We start from the raw sequence: 27,151 nt of genomic DNA, 5'->3' as shown, positions 1-27,151 counted from the left end.
TGGCCTTTGGCTGTCCAGCCATCAGTAATCAAAGCTCCTCAGTAATCAAAGACTAGGGTTCTAATGGATCACCCATCAACTTATAAGACAAATGTCACAGTCCCTGTCCGGGAAGTGTGGAGGCGTGTGGATCCTGGATTCTGGACCAGAGGATTGTGTTTCACGCCTCAGAGCCAACACAAGCTGATCCTGGAGTTTTGTAACTTCTTCTGAATGCCCCTCACACCTGGTGATTGGGTGACTATTCCTCCCCTAGATCAATTAACCAAACTCTCTCCAGACTGTGAGAGAGACTTTTAAACTAGGAAGGCCCAAACTGGCAGAGTCTGCTGCTGTTCTCAGCCTGTGGCTCACAGCCCCTTTGGGGGTCGAATGACTGTTTCACAGGGGTTGCATATCATATATCTTGTATAACAGTGGCAAAATTACAGTTATGAAGTGGCAATGAAAATAATTTTATGGCTGGAGTCACGAGGACCTGTGTTGAACATGAAGAATGGTATTAAAGGGTTGCAGCATTGAGAAGGTTGAGAACCATAGCCGTAGAGCATTGCACACCCCACCCCAGCTTTCAACCCCTTGTATGAAAACACGTTAGAGAACATGCACTCACAAATGCTCTGTGGAATCCGCATCCAGGAGCTGGTCCTTCCCATTGGGTATGCTGTGGTCAATGACTATTGTTTCTGTGTTTGCCAAACAAAATCCGTTGGACCTCATGATTTCTGAAAACCAAAGCCATGAGGTAAGTATTCAGGAGAGGTCAGTACTGGAGGTTAGAATTTCAGGATTTATTATAGATGGACTGCTCTCAGCTGGGGCCGGAGACGTTTCTTTTTGAAGTGGGCAGCTATCACAGTTATCAATGCAAACTCATAATCGAAGACAGTGGTAAGGATTAGTGACTGCTAAGTGCTCAGGCCTAAACAGGGTACCTACAATTACCCCTTTTGAGGCTCGGGGGACATTGTGGAAGAGGGGGCAGAATGAATGTAAGAGTTGGAGGATGGGGAGGAGGGCTGTGAATTGCTCTCTTCTGGACTACACATAGCCATTGTACCCAGGATCTCACAGCAACAGTGTCTACTGCACAAGACTGGGCCCAGCAACATTCTGTCATGGACAGAAGAGGGACTTACAAGGTCCCACCTTTTCCCGAGGAGCTATCAGTAGTTAATGGGGACCATGGAAGGGGGAGCAACTTTTCTCAGCAGTGCAGACACAGTCAAGTTACCCTTGCTCAATAAGTAACCTCCTACCTGTGGTCACAACAGCAACTCTAAATATCATGTATCATTAAAAAAATAAAATAAAAAGACATGAAAATAGGAGGGTGAACTTGTAATGAGAAGGTATGCGTGTACGTGTGTGTGTGTGTGTGTGTGTGTGTGTGTGTGTGTGTGTGTGTGTAAAATAAAATTTTAGAATTGAAGTGTATATCATTCTCCCCCTTCCCCATCACCCACTGTCCTCAGCTCTCTCTCCCGGTGCCCAGAGAATCCCTCTAGTGTTCAGACAGGCAGGCTGACACTAGTGCCACAGGAGCAGTATGTCTATCCCTTAAGCAAGATCCTCTGGTACCGGAGCACCTCCATGTGTGCTCTGCCTGTGGGTTTACAGTGGAGGATGGAGGGAAGTAGACATGTGACATCACACAGTCACATCCCTGCCCTTTCTGAGCTCTAGCCTGTAGCTGAGACAGAGCTGACAGAAACTTCATCCTGGGTGGTGCTAAGCATCGGATGAGATCAGATTGCATTTTAAATGAGCAGCTTGCCAACTTTGCATCATAAAATATATACGTTAATATTTTTCCCCAATAAGCACAGACGTGGGTACTGTAGAAAAACCAACAAACAAAAGCAGCTTCCTGTATCTACACTGGTAGTTAGTTTACAAGGGCTCTTCTATGGCTGAAAGAGCTGAAGTGGAAGATTGGCAGCTGGCACTAGGTGTACACTGCAGCTGTGTGGCCTTGGGACTCTTCTCTATGGGAAACCTTCAGGTTTGCATTTGAGAATGTCCAAAGGTTTGCCTCACTCTAGCATCCTACGATGTCCTGGATCCCGTCCATTTAGTTACGGACACCCTCTTTGAGCATCAAAACCTTTGATGTTCAAATCTCTAATGCAAACTGGGGTGGTGTTTCTAGAATCTTCACCCATCCTCCCGCTAGGCTTTACACCATCTTTAGATCACTTATAATACCTGATGCAATGCATATGATATGTAAATCATTGTTATAATGACTGAGGAGAAAGGGCTACACATGATCAGTGGACCTAGTACTTTCCCCCAGTATTTTGGCCTGTGCTTGGTTGAATCCATAGACTCGGGACCCACAGACATAGAAGGCTGACTGTAAGAACCTGGTGTGGCTTGGCTCTCTTCTTTTTACCTACTGTAGCCTTGACAGTTCAGAAGGAACTGAATCTCTCTCCTTTAGGCTTGCTGCCATCTTGGCCTTGACTCCTCCTCTCTGTGAGCCTCACTCATCTCCTGTCCTTGGTTCTCAGGCAGCTGAGCTCAATGCTCAGGGCCACCTCTGAAGTCGCCAGCAAGGCTCTTTCCCTAAAAGACACACTTAGCACATACCCCACATGCTGGGTACGTGTAGCCCACAGATTGAATCCTCACGTTAGGGACACAGCTGACTTTAGCCTTTCCTCTTCTACAGGCCCACACAGCCAACAAGAGCATCTTTCCCTGCCTAATCTTTGCTGAATGCGATGCCTTTGTTTCTAAAGGATTATCTTAGCCCCCTCCCCACCAGATCATAGTTTAATTTATTCCTGAGTGTGCAGATTTGCTTTTTTCATGATGAAAATGATCACTTACTGATTATTTTTAACCTTCCTAGGCATTTCTGAGAACCTCTGTCCATATACAGAGAATTAGGGAGCTACCCAGAAAGAAATAAAGAAAAATAGGTTTCCTCTTCACTCTCACAAAATGACTTTTCTTCAGTTTGCTAAGCACTTGCTGAAATGTGTGCCTGGTTTTCTGGAGAAGGGGTGAGCATGTGTCATGTGTCGCCTGCAGCATGTTTTCTCCCTCAGCTACACTCATGGGATATCAGCTGTGGTTCCCTCCCCAGCCGTCTTCCTTGCTCCTCCCACCCAATGGTTTGCAGCACTGGGGAGGGACTCAGCAAACTAATAAGTAAGGAGTCTGGGAACTCGGGTCAGCTGGGTCATTTCTGTGTCAAAGAGCGAAGGGAAGATGCTCAGGTAGTGAGCGGTCAGACTGAAAATCACTGAACCACACACAAGTTCCCATTCTCTCACCTCCCCACTCAGAGGGCGTGGCAGCAGAGAGCCACTTTCTTTACCCTTCTTATTAACTCTGACCCAAATCTGTCTCTTTGAGGAAGTGCAGGCAGCCCCAGTACAGCCTCCACACTGCTAACTGACAGTTCACATCTCCTTCTCCCTTCTACCCAGGAAATCCGGGGTGGGGAAGGGATCCTGGGATACAAGAGACTCCTGTACAAACTCCTGAAGCCATCGGCATGCCGAATCTTTGCTGATTGTGAACTGCAGAGTCAAGGATATGGAATCTTTACTGGTTCTTCCAGAATAGATTTGGAGCAAGTCACTCCTCAGATGTCTATGACAAACAGTCTTTGGAAACATTACTGACATCTAGAGTTCCCAAGGCCAGGTGGGCCCTGAGGACACTAAGGCATATTAGTCTTCAGTCTCTCAAAGTCCTAGATCCAAGCCTCAGAGGGATATTGCTCAAATTGCTAGTATTTTATCAAAGATGGTCCCCAGAAGCCCCGGGTTCCTCATGGATCCCCAGCCTTACCCTCATCACGCTGAGCCACCAGTCTCAAACTCATGAGCACACAGATGGAGTCTATCAACTTTCAACGCATCCACTCCAAGCCAGCTTGGAAAGGGATGGCTTACCAAGAAACACGAACACAAAGGCAGGTACAAAAACAGGCTCAAAACCTACCCAGACACACATTGGTCTCCCTATGCCTGAGCTAGCTAACACTGGAGCAAAGATTCTGTGACATCTATATTTTCATTTCTTTCATTCACTTAAAAAACAATGCCTTAAGAAGAATTATCACGGGGCTGGAGGGTTGGCTCAGTGGTTAAGAGCACTAACTGATCTTCCAGAGGTCCTGAGTTCAATTCCCAGCAACCACATGGTGGTTCACAACCATCTGAAATAGGATCCGATGCCCTCTTCTGTGTGTCTGAAGACAGCTACAGTGTACTCATATAAATAAAATGAATCTTTAAAAAAAAGAAGAGTTATCACTTAAAAACCTAAGAAGGGTTATCCAAAATTTACAATAAAGGAAGTGTGAGTTTGTCACGTGTCTCAATGCAGGGGGCCATCGGTTTAAAATGACCACTCTGCTAATAGGCCTGCAGCACTGCCCTCCCCAGACACCATCTACACACTGAACAACAGCCTCCTGAATGGGAAGTTACTCTTGCTGTGGCTTGAGTGTGAAATATCCCCTTGTAGGCTCGTGTGTCTGAACACTTAATCCCCAGCCAGCAGTGCTGGTTTGGAAGGTTGGGGTACCTTTAGGAGGGGAGCCTCACTGGAGTGAGTCACTTAGGGTTAGGTTTGTAGTTTGATAGCCTGGCCCTAATTCCTGTCCACTCTGCCCCTCGGCTATTGATACAGTGTAACGCACCACCACAACCTCGCCTCCCTCCATAGGATGGGCGTGTCCCTTCTTAAACTGGAAGTCAAAATAAACCCTCTCTCCTTTAAGCTGTGTCTGGTGGGGTATTTAGTGACAGTAATGAGGAAAGTAACCAACAGGGGTGCTGTCCACCAAGGACTTGTGCCTTTAAGCTCAGTAAGGCCTTGTTGATGTTCATGTTATGGGACTGCAGACTATAGCACACGTGTGCACACTGACCCCCTGTATATCGTGTTTCCAACCCTGTTCCTGCTATCTGTGCCTGGAGAACAGGTTAGTTCTGCTTGCTAGCCTCTTTACAGAGTTCAGCTGCACATTAAACAAGGTGATATGTGCACTTTATCTATCACTCTATCAAACACTTAAGTCTCAGATAATACTAATTACTACCATGACACTTGGTCATGATTTCCACCTGTGGTCGCACAACAACAATAATTTAAAAAACTGAAGAAAATGTTGTAACTAAGGAAATATTACAGTGCCTGCAGCCCAGTTTCAAACAAACTCAAGATATGAGTTTCTCACATGTCAGTTTAAGATCCACAGCAAAAATCACTAGCTAGTTCAATTTTCAGGCTCCAACCCTAACTCTAGAAACAGTTCATTTTCAGGTTAACCCCACGCCCTGTGCAAGGATCGAACTCAAGGCCTCGCATTGCTGGTTCTGCCACTGAGCCATTCTCCAGACCACAAGATGCTTCTATGTTCCTGTGTTCATCTTCTGTAATGTTTAATTAATAGTTAACTTTAGAATTGCAGGTAAGCCATGGAGGCACAGACAGGGCTCCCACATGACCCACAGCAGCCCCCCACCCCCACCCCATTGTCAGTACTTCATACAGTTAGGGTCCCTCATCACATCCAGGGAATGCCAAGGGGACGATGCCGCTGAGTGTAAAGCTCCTTCAGTGGGGTTTCTCTAGTGACTCATGACTGCCACTTGCTTCTGCTACAGATGTAACCCAGGACCCTGCTGCGCTGAGCTGTTGTGTCTTGATCTCCTTGACTCTGACGGTTCTGGTCTGTTCTTGTTTCTCGTGCACACCTTGTAAGGAGCTACTTTACAACACCTCCTGGAGCTGGATATCCAGGTGGTTAGAACTCGGTGATATGTCGCTGGGAGGAATCCCACACAGCGTGTTGAGCGACCCTCTGTGAAAGTATGGGGCGTGCTTGTATGTACAGTGTGCACAGGACTACTGGTGATGCTAACCCGGTGTCCCTGAAGTAAGCCTGACACTGTGAAAGCCCTGGTTTTCCTTTTCCTTTCCCCCCACTGGTCTTAGCTTATCTTCCTCAAAGGATATTTTTTGCAACATTCCCCAGTTAGTGTACAAGGTGTGGCAATGGTGATTTTCCTAATTTGTAACTGAGGCGAAGTTTACATGGGCCCTGTACCACCACCCTTCCAGGTCACCAACTTTGTGATCCCTTTACTTCTGCAGCCTTTTCTTCTCCAGCCTCGGAAGCATTCGCAGGAGTCTTCCTCCCTCCTAAGTCCTCCCTGGTGTTATAGTATCAGTTTACTCCAACAGAATGAACACATAAACAATATCCTTTTATTAACTGGATGGCTTTTCTATCCCCATATAGTAAAAATTATGGCTAAGATTAAATAGATAGTGGATTAAAGGACAACAAAAAAATGTATTTCCTTTCAAACCTTGATGGGAACAACCCACTTCTGAGGATGAATTCTATCGGTTCTACTAGCGTGACCAGGTGAAGCTGAGAACTTTGTTTCCTTTGTGCTGTGTAGTCCCAGCAGCACCGCAGAACACTGAAGATCTCTGTGCCCTTGGGTTTGATAAACATTTAGATCAACACAGGAAATGAATGCTTAAATCTGAGTGGCTATCTTTGCCAAGGCACCAGAATATTGAAGATACTCGGTACAATCAGTGCCTGCTGCCATCTGGTGGAGCCCTCACCACCTACAGCCTCAACATTCAAAGAGAAAAGATAGGACACAAAAGGCCCAGTTTCCGTAAATCCCCATCCCCAGAGAGGGGATTCTGTGCCAACTCCACGGTACCCACCATCTCTCCAAATGTCAGAGTGCAGGAAGAAATCCCCCAAAAGAAGGAGAGAAAGGTCAGTGTAGGCCTTGGCCATCAACATCCATTTCTTAAATGGAAAGACTTGGAGAGAATGACAGTGGGGGGGAGGGTTTGCCTTGGTGACCCTTGAGGTCACAGCACAACCAATGACCAGAGTCCAGTGGAAGAGACCCAAGATCTGGAGATGATATGACAAGATCAAAAGTCATCCATTGTTTAGACAATCCAGACAAACAGTCTCACTACATGCAATCATCTGGATAGAAGTTTCTAGAGCCCAGGTACAGGTTAACAAAGGTCTCCTAGGACCTTAAACTGCCCACTCTCCTCTAAGACAACCCAGGAAGCTGCCACACAATGGCACCCACCCTGTGCACTCACGGTCATGGACTCTCCCTCGCCAGGTCCTAGAACCCATCCACCCAGTTCACCTGTGCACACAAATGTGACTTTCATCCCTGTGTGACAAAGACACAATAGCACATCACTCTGTCCCTTCCGGTCTTCCCTCCTCTCCCACAGACGGCTCTGAGCGCCTGTTCCATCAGCTTCTCACCATTTAGAAAGGCAGTGATGGACAACAGATTCCTCTCCCCTCCTTTCCACAAGTCAGGCCATCTTGGATCTCCTTTTATGTCCCCCTCTCCTCTTATAAACGCCAGTGTCACCCTTTAGGCCACCAGCTGATTAACCCAGTCCTGGAAGCCACCAGGATGAGCTCTTTTTCCTACAAAGTATTATTCCTCGGTACCATGGTCCAAAGCCACCCTGCATGTGGTGTTTGCCTACAATTCCAATACTAAGGAGGTTGACATAGTTGGGGAGGACTGCTGTGAGTTCAATGCTAGCCCCGGCTATGTAGTGAATTAATGGTTAGCCTCTTGAAGAAACAAAACATGAAACAAAATACAATTCTCTGCACAAGTAGAGCCAGCTCTCAGGAAAACAGCAAACAGGTCATGGGCTCCTTCCTTCCTACGTAGCTCCTGCCATGGTGATCCCACCTTACAGAGGCTGCCTTTCGGTGCTAGAAGGCACAGTAAACGTCAGTGTCCAGAGTGCCAAAGCTAAGAGCTTCCTTAAAGCCGATTGCCAGATTCAACACTGCCTTTCAGGGGCTCCCTCACTTCCGCAGGTCAGTCGGCCTACTGGTTCCAGTCATTACCTCAGAAATGCTTTCCTGGGGCTGGAGAAATGCTCAGCGGTTAAGAATACTTGATGTTCTTCCAGAAGACCCACACTCAGTTCCCAGCACCCACCTGGCGGCTCACAACCGTCTACAACTCCAGTTCTGAGGGATCCAATGCCTTCTTTAGCCTCTGTGGACACCAGGCACACACATGTAAATATATATACTACAGACATGCAGACAAAACACATAGGCAGACACAGAATTAAAATAATAAATATATTTTTAAAAGAATGCCTCATTAATTATTTTCATCATTGTTATACTCTATCTTAAGTAAATTCTAACTAATATGTCAAGCTAACCCCTTTGGAAGTAAGAAGGACATACCCAGCAGTCACCAAGCAGAAGGCACTTACACAGCTTAGTAAGAACTCGGGGATCATTTCTCTGTTTTGGGGAAGTGACCTTTTGGAGTCCAAGGGTGGAGACTGAACCTCTCCTCCAGTTCCACACTGGAAAGGTCTTGCAACCACCACAGTCACTGAGCACAGTCCTCCTGTGCCTTCATAGTAGTCCTCCCATACCTTCACCACAGTCCTCCCACATCTTCACCACAGCCCTCCCACATCTTCACCACAGTCCTCCCACCTTCCCCTCAGTCCTCACACCTTCCCCTCAGTCCTCACACCTTCCCCTCAGTCCTCACACCTTCCCCTCAGTCCTCACACCTTCCCCTCAGTCCTCACACCTTCACCACAGTCCTCACACCCTTACTGCAGTCCTCCCACCTTCCCCTCAGTCCTCACACCTTCCCCTCAGTCCTCCCACCTTCCCCTCAGTCCTCACACCTTCCCCTCAGTCCTCACACCTTCCCCTCAGTCCTCACACCTTCCCCTCAGTCCTCACACCTTCACCACAGTCCTCACACCTTCCCCTCAGTCCTCACACCTTCCCCTCAGTCCTCACACCTTCCCCTCAGTCCTCACACCCTTACTGCAGTCCTCCCACACCTTCACCGCAGTCCTCCCAGGCCTCCAGCAAGGCTCTTACCTGATATTTTCACAGGACTTTGAAAGCTGGGTTGGATTTTATGGACGTTATCATTTTTTAACACCTGATCCAGAGGCGATCTTTCAAAGAAGGTGAGGACAACCTCAGACCTAGAATACTGGGAACAACCAGTGATTACTGAAGAGGTAAACCTCTCCACAGCAGGTCCCACGTGTGTGCTGGGATGGTGTTTCTGCACAGAGGTGACCCCAACTAATGTGATGCTCAGGAGACAGCCCCAGACCTGTGCAGGGGCTGGTTGATGGCCTGTGCCCGGTGACTGGATCACTGTAGCTTCTTTGTTTAAAGGTGGCTACAGGCAAGGCCGCTCGCTGGGGCGGGTGGCTCTGTGGAATGCTTTGCATGAAGCTGGTATATCACACCTGGCTGCCTCCTTTACTCTCTGCTGGGTTGCTTCTATGTGCCCCATTTTTCCAGCGGGGGAAACAGAACCTTTAAGAGCTAAGGAGTTCTGCCTGACCCTCCAGGTTCTTATTTCCTGCACCAAGCTCACAGACTCAGTTATAAAGAAATGTAACTGAATGCAGAGCTGCCAGTGTGGATGCTGACCCTGCTCTTAGCTTCTGGTACCTGCTCTGAATCTAAGCAAGAAGAGAGGGTTCTGAGGGGAGGGAAGAGAGCAAAGGCCTCTGCTTCTGGAGAAGCCTCTGTCTGTCTACTCCTGCTTCGCACCTCATAGCTCTCCTTCTACTCTGTCCCCAGGAAAGAAAAGACTCCAGCAGGGAGCCCAGAGATATCTCCCTTCCCTAGATCTGACAGGACTTCTGATGGGAAGGAAACACTGAGTGAGATGCAGGGAGCTGTCTTTAAGCCTGCTGGTGATGGGTCACTCTGGCCTCCCTGCTCACCTTGCACGGCATGCTAATGACCGTCTCCAGCAGCTTCTCGACTTCGTTCAGCCTGGTCTCTATGTCATGTGCACCCTTGATGGCAAGCAGCCCTAGAACAGAGACAGAAATGGCCGGGTCAGTCAGGCGAGCAGGCTATGATGAAATATGCACCAGCTACACAACAGGTGTCCCTCGAAGACACCACCCCAATGTCACCTTCCACAGCAAAATGTCCTATTCTTAAGGTAGACACATCTCAGTGCCTCCCCTGAATTCTTAAAACCACAGATAGAGCCAGACCTAAAAGGACAAAGCCTTTTCCACCCTAATTTAGCTCAAATCACAGCCGTACCCATGGCTGTTGCTCTTGCAGTTTAAACTGAGATGGGAAAGCTGTCGTGAATTTCGCTTTCACAATTTCACGGACAGATGATACCCTCTACTGTAGATTGTAGCCCCCTCTGCCTGCATTTTTGGGTCTTGGTTTCCTCATTCAGATGCAACTATCCACCTCTTCTTTTGAAGAGAGAATCCATAGCATCTCTTTGCATGCCCGAACAGCCAACATAGCTACTCTCCCATTTTATGACCAGCATTAAACAAAAGTGGGCTCATGGGACTCTGAGCACTGAGATACCAAACATGAGAGGCCCAATAGTCAAGACAGCTGCTCATGGCTAATGATTGGTGCTCAGGTTATATATACATATATATGCGTGTATATATATATCCCGAGACAAAAGAACCAGTCTCATCCCAGGGGAGACAGGGTGGGACGGACAGCTTAACAATTCACTGTGCTTCCCAGAATGGCATGGAATTTGAAAACAAATAGAAATTGCTTATTTTGAGAACTTCTGACTTAAAAGAGCAAGAAACAAAGCCTCAGATAGGGGAAATTCAGGACTGGCTTGGCCTCCTGTGTCAAGCGCTAACCTATAAGGTCCTTGCTAACTTTCATCCAAGAAGCCTATCTGTAATGTATGATTCTGCTGTGACATCCTGATGTCACACATAGAACAGTGGAAGTATAACAGGGCTGTAAGATCTCCTGCAGCGGGACATTCTGGGGCCATGTCACTAACACCTAGACACAGCACAGCTTAGCCAGAGACCCCTCGGTTGCCACCAGTACGATGACTGCACAAGGGGTGGGTGTCCCAGAATCCACTACCCCTAATGACACAGGAGAGGACTCACTCTGCCCATGACAGCTGCCCAGACCACAAGGCCTGTGTAAACGGAGCCCATATTTAGGCAAAGCATCTAAATGTAATGTTCAGAAGGAAAAATAGATCTCAGGGAAAACCCATGTGGGCATGACTCATGGCCCTCTCCGGAACCCAAGCATCGGTACTTGTTATAGGCACTGCAGAGTGGTCACCACAGGCTCTGACAGGCTGTTAGTCTGTGCAGTATTTTATTTTTAAAGTCTTATAGCTCAAGGCCATATGTGGAGCTTACTGTCTCCCATGAGCGATGTAAAGATAGGACTTCTCACTTCAGCCTCTCCCACCAGCTTTCAAGGGATGGAATTAAGAGTCCTTTGTATGGTAGCTTTGCTCCGGACTCTGTATGACCAGCATGGCACAATCCCTATGTCTGCAACAGAACCCCAGAGACCTAGATCCCAGAACTATGGTCAGTCCTGAAAAGTTTCTCTCAGGCTCTGGTTTGGTTTTGTTAACAAAAGGTAAAGTGCTAGGGATTTGGGCAACTGACCACCTGCATCAACTGACACCTGCATCAATGACCACCTGCATCAACTGACCATCTGCATCAACAGACCATCTACATCAACTCACACCTGCATCAACTGACATCTACATCAATGACCACCTGCATCAACTGACATCTGCATCAACTGACACCTGTAACAATGACCACCTGCATCAACTGACATCTGCATCAACTGACCATCTATATCAACTGACACCTGCATCAGCTGACCTCCTGCATTGGCTGACCTCCTGCATCAACTGACCCTGTATCAATGACCACCTGCATCAGCTGACACCTGCATCAACTGACACCTGCATCAATGACCACCTGCATCAACTGATCATCTGCATCAACAGACCATCTACATCAACTGACACCTGCATCAGCTGACCTCCTGCATTGGCTGGCCTCCTGCATCAACTGACCACCTGTATCAATGACCACCTGCATCAGCTGACATCTGCATCAGCTGACACCTGCATCAACTGACACCTGCATCAATGACCACCTGCATCAACTGACCATCTGCATCAACAGACCATCTACATCAACTCACACCTGCATCAACTGACACCTGTAACAATGACCACCTGCATCAACTGACATCTGCATCAACTGACCATCTATATCAACTGACACCTGCATTAGCTGACCTCCTGCATCGGCTGACTCCTGTATCAACTAACCACCTGTATCAATGACCACCTGCATCAGCTGACATCTGCATCAGCTGACACCTGCATCAACTGACACCTGCATCAATGACCACCTGCATCAACTGACCATCTGCATCAACAGACCATCTACATCAACTCACACCTGCATCAACTGACACCTGTAACAATGACCACCTGCATCAACTGACATCTGCATCAACTGACACCTGTAACAATGACCACCTGCATCAACTGACATCTACATCAACTGACCATCTATATCAACTGACACCTGCATTAGCTGACCTCCTGCATCGGCTGACTCCTGTATCAACTAACCACCTGTATCAATGACCACCTGCATCAGCTGACATCTGCATCAGCTGACACCTGCATCAACTGACCACCTGCATCAACTGACCACCTGCATCAGCTGACCACCTGCATCAATGACCACCTGCATCAATGACCACCTGCATCAATGACCACCTGCATCAGCTAACATCTGCATCAACTGACCACCTGCATCAATGACCTCCTGCATCAATGACCACCTGCATCAATGACCACCTACATCAATGACCACCTGCATCAATGACCTCCTGTATCAGCTGACCACCTGCATCAACTGACTACCTGCATCAATGACCTCCTGCATCAGCTGACCACCTGCATCAATGACCTCCTGCATCAGCTGACCACCTGCATCAACTGACCACCTGCATCAATGACCACCTGCATCAATGACCACCTGCATCAATGACCACTTGCATCAATGACCACCTGCATCAATGACCTCCTGCATCAGCTGACCACCTGCATCAATGACCACCTGCATCAATGACCTCCTGCATCAGCTGACACCTGCATCAATGACTGTAACTCAGAGGTGACAGAGTTGGTTGTGACTGGCTCACTGGAAAACTTCAGGCTTCATATATGCTGCCTCTATATACACTCAAGCACAACACCCCAACCATCACTAGAGGAAGGAACTGGGCCACCCCCTCCTGCTCTTCCTAAGATACACCCCACCCCTGTCTGTTGAAGGAAGGGAAAGGCAAAGCAGAAATACCAGTGTACCAGAGGAGTCAAAGCCCTGAGCTCCTCAAGCAGATTTCAAATGTTTATGTGGAGAAAGGGGTAGGGGGGAGAGATTGAGAGTCAGAGACAGAGACAGAGACAGAGACAGACATGGCAGGGTGGCATTTTGGACATATGTGACATATATGACACATTGGTCTTATAAGAGATATCACCTAGTAACAGCATAGCTGGCTCGGTTTGTGTAAATCCACTCCTGATAGTCACACAGTGACAGAATTCTCTCAAAGACACCTTTCTCAGCATCACTATCATTAAGAGGGTGTGGCTGTGTGTGTACAGAAGGATGCAGGTTCTATGCTTACAGTAGATTGCTTTGAACATGCTTCCTTGCTACAGAGTAGTCTACAGAGGACTGAGCCTAGTGAGGACTCCTTGGGACTATTGTAAAGAGAAATAAATGCACCCCTCCCCAAATAAACCACATAACAGTCCCTTGGGAGCTGCTCTCATCAAAGAGGCAAAGCTACCCTCTGGTTTCTGAGAGCTACAATCCTCATTCTGGGCCCGTCACACCGACACAACAACTACGCTTATTCTCTGAAAGAATGACTCGTAGGAGACCACCGTCTTGAGCATCCAGTGCATGGCCAGCCCACACCACTGTACTGAGTAGAAGCATCCAATTCTGAATTCTCAAACGACGAGCTTTGATTCTTGCTCATTAGATGAATCTTTCATATGGATCTTTCACAGTGGTGAAAGACCTCTTGGTTGGGTTCACAGGCTCCAACAGGGAGGGAAACACACACGGCTTCACACCAGTGTGCTGGTTGGAAGGAGAACATCCCCAAATAGGCTTGGATGGTTGAACAGTTGGTGACGTTGTTTGTGGAGGTTTAAGAGGTGTGGCTTTATTGGAGGAAGTGTGTTACAAGAGGCAGTCTTTAAGAGTTTAAAAACCTGGGGTTGGGGATTTAGCTCAGCGGTAGAGCGCTTGCCTAGCAAGCGCAAGGCCCTGGGTTCGGTCCCCAGCTCCGAAAAAAAAAAAAAAAAAAAAACTACCAAGAGTTTAAAAACCTACATTGTTTCCAGTTCTCAGTCTTCTTGCTTATGGCGCAAAATGTGAGCTCTGGGCTCCCTGCTCCTGCTGCATGCCCACTGCTTGCTGACATGCTATCCCATCGGGAACTTTAAGGCTACATAAGCTCTTCCTTTCATGCGTTGCCTCGGTCACTGTTTTATCACAGCAATAGGAAGGCATTAACAACAATCAGTCTTTCAAGCCGGCCAGATTTCACAACTGAGTGAACTGTGAATTTCAGATAAGCCGGGAGGAACACAATAGTAACAGCTTGTCTACTGAAAATACATTTGCTGTTTGTCTCATGCTCAACATGAACTTCATGCCCTGTGCTCTGTTTCTGCTGTGTTCCGTTTCCCAGGATGCAGTAGAGAAAAGCAAGGGTGTCCTTCGGGCCTCTGGAAACAGCATCAGAATGCTGGCTCTGTTGGATGTGATCCCAGAATACCTTACTGGTTCCATGCCATTTCTCACAGCTCTGGGAAAGCACTGAGAAAACAGATCCTGCTGGCCAACAGGTCTCCCATGCCCACAGTGCAGCCTGTGTCTGGCACAGGCGGCCAGGAGAGCACTATCCGGGACACAGGGGCATTCAGACTACAAGTCTGATTTGGTTTGATTGCATCTGCTTCCTTAGACCAGTCTTTGTGCTTCTGAATGAAAGCCAAGTGGTGTTCTTTGGAAAAGCAAGTGTGTTTGAGACCTGAAACGGGAAGCATCTGAATTGGGAAGGAAGCCTGTGGGACCCTCACATGTGAGCAAAGAGGCAGCAGGTGATTCTCTCAAGCTGTGAGACAGGTGCTTTCGGCCATTACTTCTGCGTGCCGGCTCTCTGGTGACAATCAAGCTGACTGTCTAGGTCAGTTTTCTTAAGGAGCCACATCCTGTCTCCAAGAACCTCTCTCGCTGAGTGACAAAGAGCACTTGTGCCTTCCCCAGGTGGTACAGCAGCTTTGCGAAACGGTGGATTTCTCTGACATTTTCCTAACAGCACTACAACCTGATGACCATCGCTGTAGTTACAGCTCCTGGGCTAAGGAGCGAGCCTCAAGAAGCAGGAAAAGCCAGCATCCAGCATCCCTGATCTTAATCTCTATCAACCTCCAGGCCAACAAGGCACAGATGAGTCCACCAGTCCACCTGGCTTCTGACAGCCCCAAACCCCAAAGCTCACAGGGCCATTTCCTTGGGGTCCTGGACATCACTTCCCTTCAATCAATTATAAAATGTTTTCTATCAAAAAGTATCTTGACATGAAATGAACACATCCATGAGTGCGTACACACACACACACACACACACACACACACACACACACACACACACACACATACCTACCTCCCACTATTCCAGGACTACAATGCAGAAAATGAAATAAATTTTCCTCTGGAAACTTCTGATTGTTTCACACCCCTGGGGTTTCTTAGTTTCACAGCTGGTGGGATCCCCAAATTTCCGATGTCACTATACTACTGATAATCAGGCTTTCCAAGCACCAGCTGTGAAAGGCAGAGCTCTGAGGGCAGTCCACATATGGGTCTGCTTTAATTTTTCAGGAACAGGTGACAGGAGCCATAGGTTCAAGCAGGAGGGCTACTAGCACAGTGCCCTACTTGTTCACATTCACACCCTTTCCTATTGCACCTGCTAAATTTTCCCTTGGGACTCAAGTCATTTAGCTCTTAAAGGCTTGAACCAGCTTTTCCAAATATCACTTGCCTATCATAAACCACAATTTTCAACTTTATTTTTTAATGTATTTAAATACAATAACCTTAGAGTACCCAGAGCTTCTGGTTTTGATATTCCAAATATCACTAGTGATTTAAGAAAAGTCAGCCTGGAGCTGCCCAGGGGTCCTTTCTTGCCTTGAAAGAAAAGAACAGAGAATTTGTGTGTGTTTAACTGGTTTTGTCAAAAGCAAACACCTGCTTTATTCTTGGAACCAAACCTGAATGAAGCAGGCATAAGAGCTGTGATTTCCAAGTAGTGTATAACATAATTTTGTTATCTGAGATTGTAATGAACGATACTGCAGGTGGACAAGATAATGATGACTGAACAGATGCGCTCAAGTGTTACTGGGAGGCTGTAGTTCCAGTGGTGACCAGCAGAGGGTGCCAACACATCACATAAGCCTAAGGATTTCCTCTTGCAAACAAAATAATTTTGCCCACTACTCAACATGGGAAGAATTTGACCCAGAAGTCTTCATTCTCCCTGAAAATTTTCTGGTTTCTGAAAAATTATTCATATAACCTCAACTTCTAAAATTTCCCAACACACAGTTTGTGCAAAAGGATTTTATCCAAGCTTAGTACAAGCAGTTAAGTTAAAAGCTTAACAAATTATTAACAATATCATATATATTTCAGCAACCCAAATACATAAATACTGGGGGACTAAATGCCAGCCTGCTTGGTCATGGTGGTGCATTACTCAAATCCTGGCATTTAGGAGACAGAGGCAGGCCTCGTTCACACAGGGAGTTCCACACGGTAGAGCTACGTCATAGGGAGACCCTATTTCAAAACAAAGTCAGCCCAGAGCTGCCCCCCTCCACTCCAGGGGTGTGGCTTTAGCCTCACAAGAACATAGTTTGTGGTTGTTTCATAATTAGCTGCTTTTAGCAAAAGTAAACACCTGCTTTATTCCTGGAACCAAAACTCAATGAAGCAAGCATAAACAAAATAGTTTCATCGTCTCAGAAACCTGGGTCTGAAGTCCTGTGTTTCTGTTAAACAGAGTTTGGTTTCAATACTTTTGACAAATGCCCCAGGCTTCCTCTGCAGAAGACTTGGGCTGGTTAGGGTGAGGTGGGGGGGGGGGCTGGCGGAGCCCTTCTAACATTAGTGCTTCCTCTGCAGAGGAATTCTGGTTAATAAAGGCCAGATGAAGCAGAGGATAATGGAGAAGAAATGTATTAATGGTTGTGTACGGCTCACAGCACCTGCCTCTCTTAAGAGGGAGGAAGCTTTCTGGCTCCCCGACAAAGGACAGCCCTGGGGAAACTTCTTGATGGGGCCAGATAACAAACCTCATTGAAATGGCTTCTTGCCCATTTAACAAATGCGTCCATCAACAGGCTGTGCACAAAAACACAGGGCTCGGAAAAGCTGACCGTATTTATTTGTGTGCTGTGAGAGAGGTTTGTTACTGAAAGGCTGAGTAAACCTCAGATTCTGGACACAACGTATTCCCATAATTTCTAAATATCTCCTCCCTCCTTCTTCCTTGTAGGCTGGCCTGCTGGGGATAGAACCTGGGCCCTGAACTGCTAAGACAAGTGCTCTCAATACTGAGCAGGAACCCCAGCCTCTAAACAGGCACTCCTGTCTGCTCACAGAGCAGAGGCAGAGGTCAGGTCCTCCAGTGGAGGTTCTAAAGTCCTAGAAAACCCCAAGTGAGTCTTTTGCTCAGTGTTGTAGCACATCATGCACGTGTGCAAGTGTGTGTTGACACCGGATAGAACATCGAGGAACACACAACGTTCCTTTGGGTCCTACCACGTGCCAGAGGACTCTGGCTGGTTGGCCTGCCCCTCCCTTCTGTCCCGTTGAGCAGAGCATAACCAGGTTTGCAGAGATCACAGAGACAGAGGTAAGAACTGTCCCCCGCCCTGTTCACTTCTCTCCCAGGGATGATAAGCTGAAAGGAGAGGCAGAAGAGGTGGGGCCAGGAAGAGACTTCCCTGGAATCCACAGGAGGAAACCATTCTTCCTTCCTCTTCTAACATCCTGCTCCCAGCAGAGGCCTCCAAAAGGGGCCGAGCTGTTTTCTCCAAGTGGGAAATAAGAATGCATCTGAACTGAACGTTCTGATTTCTCCCAGTTTCCTAATCCCTCCTCTCTGCTCATTATTTTCTCCCACCTTAAGCAAAATTCCCTTTCTAGAACTCAGTTTTCAGAAGCCATTCACAAGCCAGGCACAGTGGCACAAGCCCGTAATTCTAGCATTCAGGAAGCTGGCCCAGGCTACAAGATGAGACCCTATTTGACAAAACAAACAAAAACCCCATTCATTTTGCCATTCTTTTCCTATTGTACTGGGAATCAATCCTAAAATCTTTCATTCTAAGCGTATGGTCTACCACGAAGCTACCCCCCTTGCCCCTGACAGTTGGGCTTAAACAAAAGGCACAAGATACCTGCCCGTCTTCACCTCTCCACACAGGAAAGGCACACTGTCTAAAGTTCACAAACCACGTGTTGGTGAATGGATGTCATAGCTCAAACCTGGGCAGAAACCCTGCCTCTCCTGGATATTTGTGCTGTCCACAAGGTGTTCAGGAGGCATACACTGACCGCACATGGTGGGCAGGGCTCAGGCCCTAGGACTACACAGAGTATGCCCCTACTCACTTGAGGTCTGAAGGACGAACAAGTATGGAAGTGTAAAGGCCCACAAAAGGCCCTGAAGCTGGGAGAGTGTGCAGTGGTGAGAACTGAGGTGGAGAGAAAGGCAAGTCCCACAGAGTTTAAGGAGACCATGACCTCCCAGGCAGGTTCTGGCAGCAAGCAAGCCACATGCCTGGAGATTCTATTTCTTAGAGTGACACACACACACACACACACACACACACACACACACACTGATCCAGGATTCCCCAGTCACTCAAGTCTGACCCACACCAAGCAATAAACGTAGGCCCAATCAGTCCCACTGTGGTAAATGCTATGCTCTCTCAGCCAGGGCAGGGAGTCAGTGGGAGGGTGGGGTCGCACCTGCAAAGGGCACTGTTGGGAGCAGTGAGAAGTTTCTTAGGTGTGTCAGCCTTCTAGGATGCTGCGGTCTCCACATTCTCCTGCCTGAACCCCTTTCCTGGGGTTATAGGACAGACATCTTGAGGAAGCCAGCAACTCCATGTGTCTAGCTTGGTGCTGGGCACTTTGTGGCTACAGTCACTCAGTAGGACTCATCACCTTGCCATGCAGATGTTATTATTGCTATCATATCAAGAATGAGCCACCAGCTAGGAGGGAAGACAGGCGAGGGCAGTTTAGTCGGCAAGTTAGAATAAAATACGTGTATGTACTGTCACCATGAAACCTATTCCTTTATATGCTTACTAGAAAATAGGAGGAGGAGGAGGAAGGGGAGGAGGGAGAAGAGTAGGAAGGGGAGGAGGAAGGCAGAAATCCCAAACCCTGAGGATTAGGCTACTTGGCTGACAGCCACAAGGCACAGAGCAGCTCCCACCTGTCTGGGAGCAAAGGCAGTGCCCTCCTATGGTGACCTGGCTGTGTCTCCTGCTTTGCCACCCAATCTGTCAGGCCCTCGATGTCCTCACACAGGAAAGGTAACAATGGGACACTACAAGCAGAGTCCCTTCCACTCCCTTCCTTTCCCTGTTCTGTCCAAGTACAGCGACATGTTTTCCTCATCAGCGAAGGGTAAGCAGACGTCTGTTCTCCAAACAAATGGGAAAAGGGAGTTTGCATGTGTAAGTTCCAAGAAATAGCTTGTGGCCATCATTGCTCGCTCAGGGGTGGGATAAGGACAGGCACCAGCCCTCGGTGTCATCAGAACAGTTGGCAGTGCAGGAGCACACAGACCCCCTATTCGGGGGATACCGTGGCTGCTGGGAATGAACAGCACATACTCTGCCCCCTCTTGTCTTCCCAGCAGCAGGGACAAAAGTCAGATCAAGGGGCTCTCAAGGTCTTCTCCGGAACGAGAAGTGACAAAACACAACCTTTTAAGTGATGACAACTGAAAACAGACAGTACATGCATACTGGGACCCAAAGATGTCAAAAACAGCATTGCCGTGGGGCTGGGAGTTTAGTTCAGAAGCAGAGTAGGTACGGGGATGTCCTGGGTCCAATTCCCAGCATGCAACATATAAAAATACTATAACTATCTTCCTGTGCCATGGCAGTGCCAACCCATGACAGCCAGTGCCTTCAATCGATTGTCCCCAGCCTGCTGCTGGCCCAGGGGAAGGTGCAGTGGCCCGACTTTGACCTTCAAAGACACTCAGGCAAAACACAGGCTGGCTTGTACCTCCCTGCCAGCTCCCATCCTCCCAAGTTCAAACCCACACTCCTCACTTGCTGCAATCTGAGCTCTGTGGCGAGGTACCTCATCTCTGATTCTCTCTGCCTTACTGTCCACATGCTACTCTGTCAACTATGCACACTGCAGGGATAGATCTCCTTTTACTTCTGGGAAGTGTCTGCCAAAGCAGCAGAGAAATATCAGGCCCAAAGTGGTTTTTGAAATGGAAGGGACCTAAGTTTCTGCAGAGCCACTTGAGTACTCCACAGGGTCAGGGGTGCCTTACCTGCAGGCTCACAGGGAGGCCTGGTGGAGAAGAAGGGACAAGCTTCTCCCTCCAGCATCCCATGGGAGAAGCTGTGATATAGGTACAAGCTGCCAGCTATGTACGTTCTAACTGGTTCCATCTATAGCTAGGAAAGGCAGCCCATGTGTCTTGGTGGCCAAGTCATAATACAAGACCTAGGGCATGAAGTCAGGGAATCAGAAACCAAGTGCAGCCAAGAAATCATGTATGGAAGAAGGGAGTCAAGGGTGTCAGAGTGGAGCCTGGGGTGGGCAGCAGGGTAGGGATCTGGGAACAATTACAAAACAAGAAAGAAGGAGGAGGAGCAGGCACCCCAGGACGGGATGGGTCAGGGGGGCTCTATACATGAAAGAATCAATCAATCAATCAATCAATCAATTAATAAATGGTGAGTCAGAGGAAATGGCCAAATCCAAGAAGCAAAAGCTGCCCAGATAGGAGGGCAGATGTGCCTGGGAAGCTCTACATGGGGATGAGGGTGCAGCAAACGCCACAGGCAGTAAGTATCCTGACACCCCAACATCATTGGCCAGGCTCACCCTGCTCTGCTGTCCAGGTCCAGACCCGCCTACAGCACGCTCGCTAAGAAAACAACTTAGAGCCTCTGAACCGCAGCTGGTCAGTCCACCAGGCACCGTTCTCCCGTCTGCCGGTGACGTCACACTTCTCCAGGTGAGGATGACACGATGGGGAGCTGGGGCAGACCCGGAGAACAGAGCCCATGTCTGGGATGTGGAGCCATGCTGTATCAGGTGAGGCTCTCGAGTCCAGGGAGACACAGTGTCCTATACACCGAAGGTGCTCAGCATTGGTGACGAAACCGAACACAGCAAGCACAGGAACACCACGCGCGGGTTCACGTTACAATCTGGCCTGCTAAATGCCAGGTTCCAGGCTGGCCCCTCAGCCAGCCCTTCCTACTCCATAACCCCTGACGTGGTTCCATTGCAACACAGTGTGCCAGGATTCTAGTCCCTCAGAATCTCCACGGCATTCCCTTCCAGGCCAGGGTGCAGCCCCTTCTCACGCCTGTTCCATCACCCCTGGTCCCAGCAGCCCTCCGCGCTTCCTCCATGATCTCTCTCTGTCTATCTCAGCACATCAGCTGGGGTTCAATCAACTGCCTGGCTCGGAATCCTCAGTGAGGACGGAGATCGTGACTGACCGCCATCTGCCTCTCCAGCTCCCTAACCTACACTTTCCACTGCAACTATACTGATCTCTCCACTGCCAGCCCCCAACCCCAGAGTGTTCTCTATCTGTCTGGAAGCCCCAGGTGCCCACTGCTTTGGTTTTTTTCCTTTGAATCTCTAACTCAGTAAGATCATCCTTGACCCCCTTGTCTAAAAACAAAATATGTCCCCAGCCCCTAAAGTCATCCCCTCTTTTGTGGCTTATGTAGTTTCTTCTGAATATTTATCAGTATCTAGCATACTTTATTGGGTATCAATCCTGCTTACTAATGCATTTCTCCTAACCAAAATGCAGGAACCAAAAGGATAGTGAACAGTTTTAGCTGTTGCTGGCTACTCTCTACCTTGACCCCAGCACCCGCACGGTGCCTGGCAGCCGACATGTGACCACATAAATGAATGTAAACTCAAAATGCAGTCATCGGAAGTCTGAGCTCACGTGGCCACTTTGAAATAGAATCTGTAGCAGCAGAGATAACCAGGCCACCTCAGACGTCACCACCCTGCAATGAGAGCTTACTACAAAGAGGATCAAAATACTCCAGGAGTCTCAAATCTTGGTCAGCAGGAAACATTTGCACCGTTCTTCTTTTAAGCACATGCCTTCCCATACATGCGAGAGGTAAACACATGAAGAGGTCTTGCTCACAATCTGAAGCAGTAGGTATCACACAGCACAGGGCACTTAGACACAAGACGTGGCCCCGTGTGGAAGGAACAGAAAAGTAAGAGGGGGTGGACGCCGTGGCAACTCAGGCACAATGTCCACAGGAAGCAGCCACCTCCCCCTCCCAGGGCAGGAGGACAGACAATACAGCAAGAAGTGGCTCCATCAGCTCCTCTCTACCAACCTGTTGCAAGTTAGTGACTGGAGAGACCTGGTTCCATAAAGAAAACATACAGGAGAGAAGCAAGGCTGAGATCAGCACTACCCGATCTCAGCCAAGCAGAAGGCCAGAGAGGTAAGGTATTGAGCGCCGTGCCTCCACCCCACACAGGGGTACCATTATCCTTGCCTGTGTGTCAGACACATAAAAAGGCTGTGGACGTCCACCAAGTATAACACCACAGAAGAAGAAAGCCTGATTCTCCCCATCTAAAATCTCTCTCATGGCAATACTGCAGGAGCCAAGACAGAGGGCTCAGTGCCTCTTCAACAGCATGAAGATTAGGGACTATGAGGTAGAGCCATGGCCTCCCCACTCTTCTGCTTGTCAAGCGTCTACCACCAGCCTCTTCCCAGGGAAGATGTTCCAATGAAAACCAGATAACATAAATCAAATCCAGTCCAGAAATTTCAATAAATACAGATTTGGGAAACTGATGGACAGAAATCAAATTGCCAGCACTCCACACGGCTGACACCTTTCCTGTTGATAGTTTGAAGATATGATTTTTAATGCAAACAACAAGTTTGCATGGAAAAGAGGTAGAATCCTCTTTTGTGTTTTATGGGGTATTTTACTTGGCACACGATTCCTCTAGACTTGAAAGGATCAGTGAAAGAAAAGGGTCCTTCGTGATTTTGCGGAAGAAACTGGGGGTGGTACTAAGGAAGAATGAAGCAGAGAAAGGAGAACCAGAATGGGTCATGATCCACGGTTTCCTCTCTACTGCTCTCAGGGTTCGTCTTCATGTAGGGAGTATTAGCTGGACCCTCTTAATAGGTTTACATCAGCTAGGACCTGGCACCAGTGATGGGCAGTTCTACTGGTCCCACAGCAGGTTGTCAGCCACTGTGTCTCACCCTAGCTGCCCCTGCCAGCTCTGTCAGAACATCTGACCCCCACTTCTGCATCTTTCTACCCTTCAGATACTTGAAGGCAGCTCTCATAGCCCGTGGTTTTCTCCACGATAGTCACCCACTTCTAACCACTTTTAAATACTTTACTCTTTGGAGCCTGTGCAGCTACGCTGCAGGGCCTGTGACTCGACTCCAGACAGTTGCATAAATGCAAAAGAGGCCAGGTGAACAGAGGTAAGATGGTTTCCTCCCTTCTGCTCCAGGGAAGGCCTTTTCACCTGTGACTCCACACCAACGCCACACCCCTTCCCACACTCTCCACAACCAGCACCCCCGGCCAGAAAGAAGGTGCTGACAGTAAGCAAGTGGCATTTACAGACACTGTCACCAGATACAACCAGGCATTTCACCCCTCACAAAACCCCACGGGCAATAGGTACTCTCATAGACGATGAATGATTCTAGTTTGTCTGTGGCCACAGCAGAGCTCTGGGACCTGCTCAGAGGGAGAGTCGGGAAATTCAACTTGTTTATGGCCTGCCTTGTTCCAGAAGAAGCCACTGAGTAAATCACTACCCCTTCCTTATGCTTTCCTGACTCAGACATGCATTTGTTAAATTAAAAAAAAATATCAAATTTAAAACAATAAAAATAGGTCTAATCTCAAAATGGTGCTCAGGCACTGGGAGGGGCTGGGACGGAGATCTAAGCCAGGCTTGTCACTCCCGGCTTCCACACTCACTTGGTTTTGGGAATCTATCCAATTGATGTGTCTGCCAGGGGATGTGTCATGAGAATGGAGCTAATTATCCCCATAATCCACACATTGGTGGAACCTATCACCGGAGGGAAACGGAGGTTATCTCAAGCCCTTAGCCAGACAGGCGGCCAAGGAGGCATGTACTGGCTAACCTTGAGTAACTTCGCCCCAAGCTGTCACAGGCTGGCTGCTTTGAGAACTCTGCCAAAATGAGGGCTTGGTTCCATGGGTCTCCAAGCCCTGGAAGGCCAGGCACTGCTCAGAAGCTCTATTGATCCCTCCTGTCCCACCGCCTACTAGCTAACTGCCCCACACTTTATTCTTCCCCATCTCTATCAAGATCCCTCTCCAGTTTCCTCCACTCTTCCAGTCCTTTTGCTGGCAGTGGGAAAGGGGAAGCCACTGCTGTTTGAGAAAACAACAGTCAGGGCCAACCAGGACCGTCACAAGGCCAGGGAGGAGGCGGCTGTGGCTAATCAAATCCGAATGTGGACCCAGCTCAGGGGTGGGGACCCTGGGGTTGGCCGGACAGATGCAGGCGGGGCGGCTCCCTCCAGGAGAGGTGGAAAAGATTGCTGCGTGGCACCTCGCTTTCAGGCTCACTATCTTCGAATACGAATGGGGCCCAACCGGGCAGGACCTGGGCAGCGATCATAACCGCTGAGATTTCCCAATTCTGATACTCTATAACTGTCTCTACGCTTTCCAGCAAACCCAATCCAGCCGCCACTGGTTCTCCGGAGGTGGCTGGGACCCAGTAGCTGTCAGATCTGGATGTCGCCTCGGCAAAGCAGAGCTCCGCTTCTTCACAAGTGGCTCGCTCTTTGGGACAGTCAGGCGACAGTTCTGCTGACCTTGTCCCCTTCCCCACCCATCTCATTTATCCTCCAAGAGTGTGCGCCCCAGGCTCCGTGCCGGCTCCCAGTCAGGGAAGACAGGGTCTAGATGTCCTCGGTCAGTTGCCCGGTAGAGTTTTAGGAAACTCTTCCCGCCGATTTCACTGCACTTAGACGCGATCTCGTCGCAATGTTCCTTCCCCAGAGCCCCTCCCTCAGCCCCCTGATGCCCCAACCCTTCAGCCCCGCAGCCCCGCACCTTGCCGCAGCGGCGCACGCGCCAGTTCAGACCGGTCCTCCGGGAAGGCGTCACGGAGGCGCTTGCACAGGCGGCCCAGGTCCGCGAAGCTGCGGTGCAGGTAGAGCACACTGCGGTCCGACCACTCGGTGCGGATCTCGAAGAACTCCTCCTCATCGCCACGCCGGCTGACGATGAGCCTGCGGATCCCGTTCACCCAGCAGCCGCGCACGAACATGTTCACGAGCGACGTGCCCTCAAACACCGCCGAGGCCATGCCGCGGGAGGCGCATGCCCCTGCCGCCGGGGGCGCCCTCGGCCCCCGACTGGGGTCCGCCTGGGCAGAGTGGGTCTGGGCAAGGGCGATCAGGAATTCTCTGTGGGACGCGGTCGATCCTCGCAACGGCCGTTAAGAGTCCCGGTGGGTAGAAGTTGATGCCCCGCGGATGTGCTCTAGCTCTTCGCGCACTCTGGGGCGGCTACGTGCGGCCCGCGCTCTGGGCGGCGTCGCCAAGAGTCTGTCTGACTGCTCCGGCTGCGGCTTTATAAGGCACTTCCCATCGCGGGCGGTGCGGGCGTCGACGTCGAGTCCGGGCTGCAGCACCTCCCTCCTGCCTCCCGCTGACCCGCCGCGGGCGGTCCCGGCCCAGGCTCCACGCAAGGCGCCGCCTCCCCAGTCTGCCCGCTGCTAAGCGGGGCGGGTCCTGCGCTCTCCCGGAGCGCAGGGCGACTTTCTGCTCGTTCCTACTCTGAATCCTCGGGATTCTGCCTGGAGTTGAGCACTCTGCCCGGCACTCGCGGGGGTGGGATTGACACGTCGCTGAAGTCCAGAGTCCCGAGGCGGCGCCGCACGGGGCGGGGACGCGGGCTCATACCGCACGGGGATCCGGACAGTGGGACTGGTGCTGGTCCCCGCGCCGCCCTCGACCCGCCCGGCCTGGGCCGGGACTCAGGCTGGCCCGCCCAGTGTCCCATCGGTTACCGGCGTCTCCGCCCCGGGTCCTCCCGCGCATTCCGGTCGTGCCTTAGCTTGTTGGAGGCCCGGGACGCGGCGGGACAGACCCACCAGAAGGCAAGACCGTGTGGTTCTTAGAAGAGGAGCCCCCAGGAGATCGGCCGGCCGGCCACCCGTGGGGTCGTCTGCTAAAAGGATATGGGGCAGAACTGTAGGGGACACGGGTCTCCCTGGAGAGAGAAACTCGGGAGGAGCTTAGGAAGTCCCCCTTGGCAGAGCTGCCCACTGAGAACGAATGCACCGCACTGCGCCCAATTGAAAAACAGTGTCTAGCATTAAAAATTTTAAGTTGGTTCCAGACACATTCTTCTGCCTAAAACAGAGGAAAAAGACTCTGCCTTTTGGGTTATAGAGAGTCAGCGAAGCCCAGTGTGGAACAGAGACATTAGAAACTAGCGACAGGTATTCCTTCTCTGGACCTCAGTGACCCTGATATCCGTTGACTTGTCAACACCGGCAGCGGGCTGGTATTTAGGTCGCTTTTGTCGCTGCAGAAACCTCCTGGACAAGGGAGTACCCCTCCTATTTACCAAAAAGTTCTGCTGAGGCATTCCTGGGCCAGCCTCCACTCCTACCTGGAACCCTGTCCCTTCTGAAGCTGTCCCCTCCCCCAGCACCATCCCCAGGATCCCCCAGAAGCAGCTCTTCAAACGCCCCATCTTTAGGGTAGAGTTTGCTGGGAACAATCAAGTCTTCAATTCGCTGCTGCTCAAGTGACCTAGCTGGGTGAAGCTGGCCTCCTCTTTGAGCCTGTCATTCCTGAGCGCTGAAGAAAGTGT

The 27,151-nt window shown here is 49.5% G+C and overlaps 1 protein-coding gene across 4 annotated transcripts in view; it reads right to left on the bottom strand.

Moving 5' to 3' along the window:
- The window catches only part of Pxdc1 (PX domain containing 1), a 28,995-nt gene extending 2,678 nt beyond the window's left edge, over positions 1 to 26,317 (bottom strand). Inside the window, exons 1-5 of one of the 4 annotated variants that reach the window (XR_010058897.1) lie at positions 25,379 to 26,317; positions 9,793 to 9,884; positions 8,924 to 9,041; positions 7,907 to 8,096; positions 614 to 725 (exon numbers count right to left, since the gene is read on the bottom strand). Coding sequence is in view for 3 of the 4 variants with exons in the window: in XM_063276584.1 (XP_063132654.1) it covers positions 614 to 725; positions 8,001 to 8,096; positions 8,924 to 9,041; positions 9,793 to 9,884; positions 25,379 to 25,634 (674 nt within the window). In the remaining variant the exon portion in view is untranslated. The remainder of the gene's footprint in view (positions 1 to 613; positions 726 to 7,906; positions 8,097 to 8,923; positions 9,042 to 9,792; positions 9,885 to 25,378) is intronic. The other 3 variants (XM_063276584.1, XM_006253841.5, NM_001025719.1) reach the window with 3 other exon arrangements.
- Positions 26,318 to 27,151: the final 834 nt, after the last annotated feature.

The sequence above is a fragment of the Rattus norvegicus genome, chromosome 17 (assembly GCF_036323735.1).
Source record: "Rattus norvegicus strain BN/NHsdMcwi chromosome 17, GRCr8, whole genome shotgun sequence".
Lineage (NCBI taxonomy): Eukaryota > Metazoa > Chordata > Mammalia > Rodentia > Muridae > Rattus > Rattus norvegicus.
The sequence above is the reverse complement of the archived record's forward strand: the minus strand, read 5'-3'. Positions and strand labels throughout refer to the sequence as shown.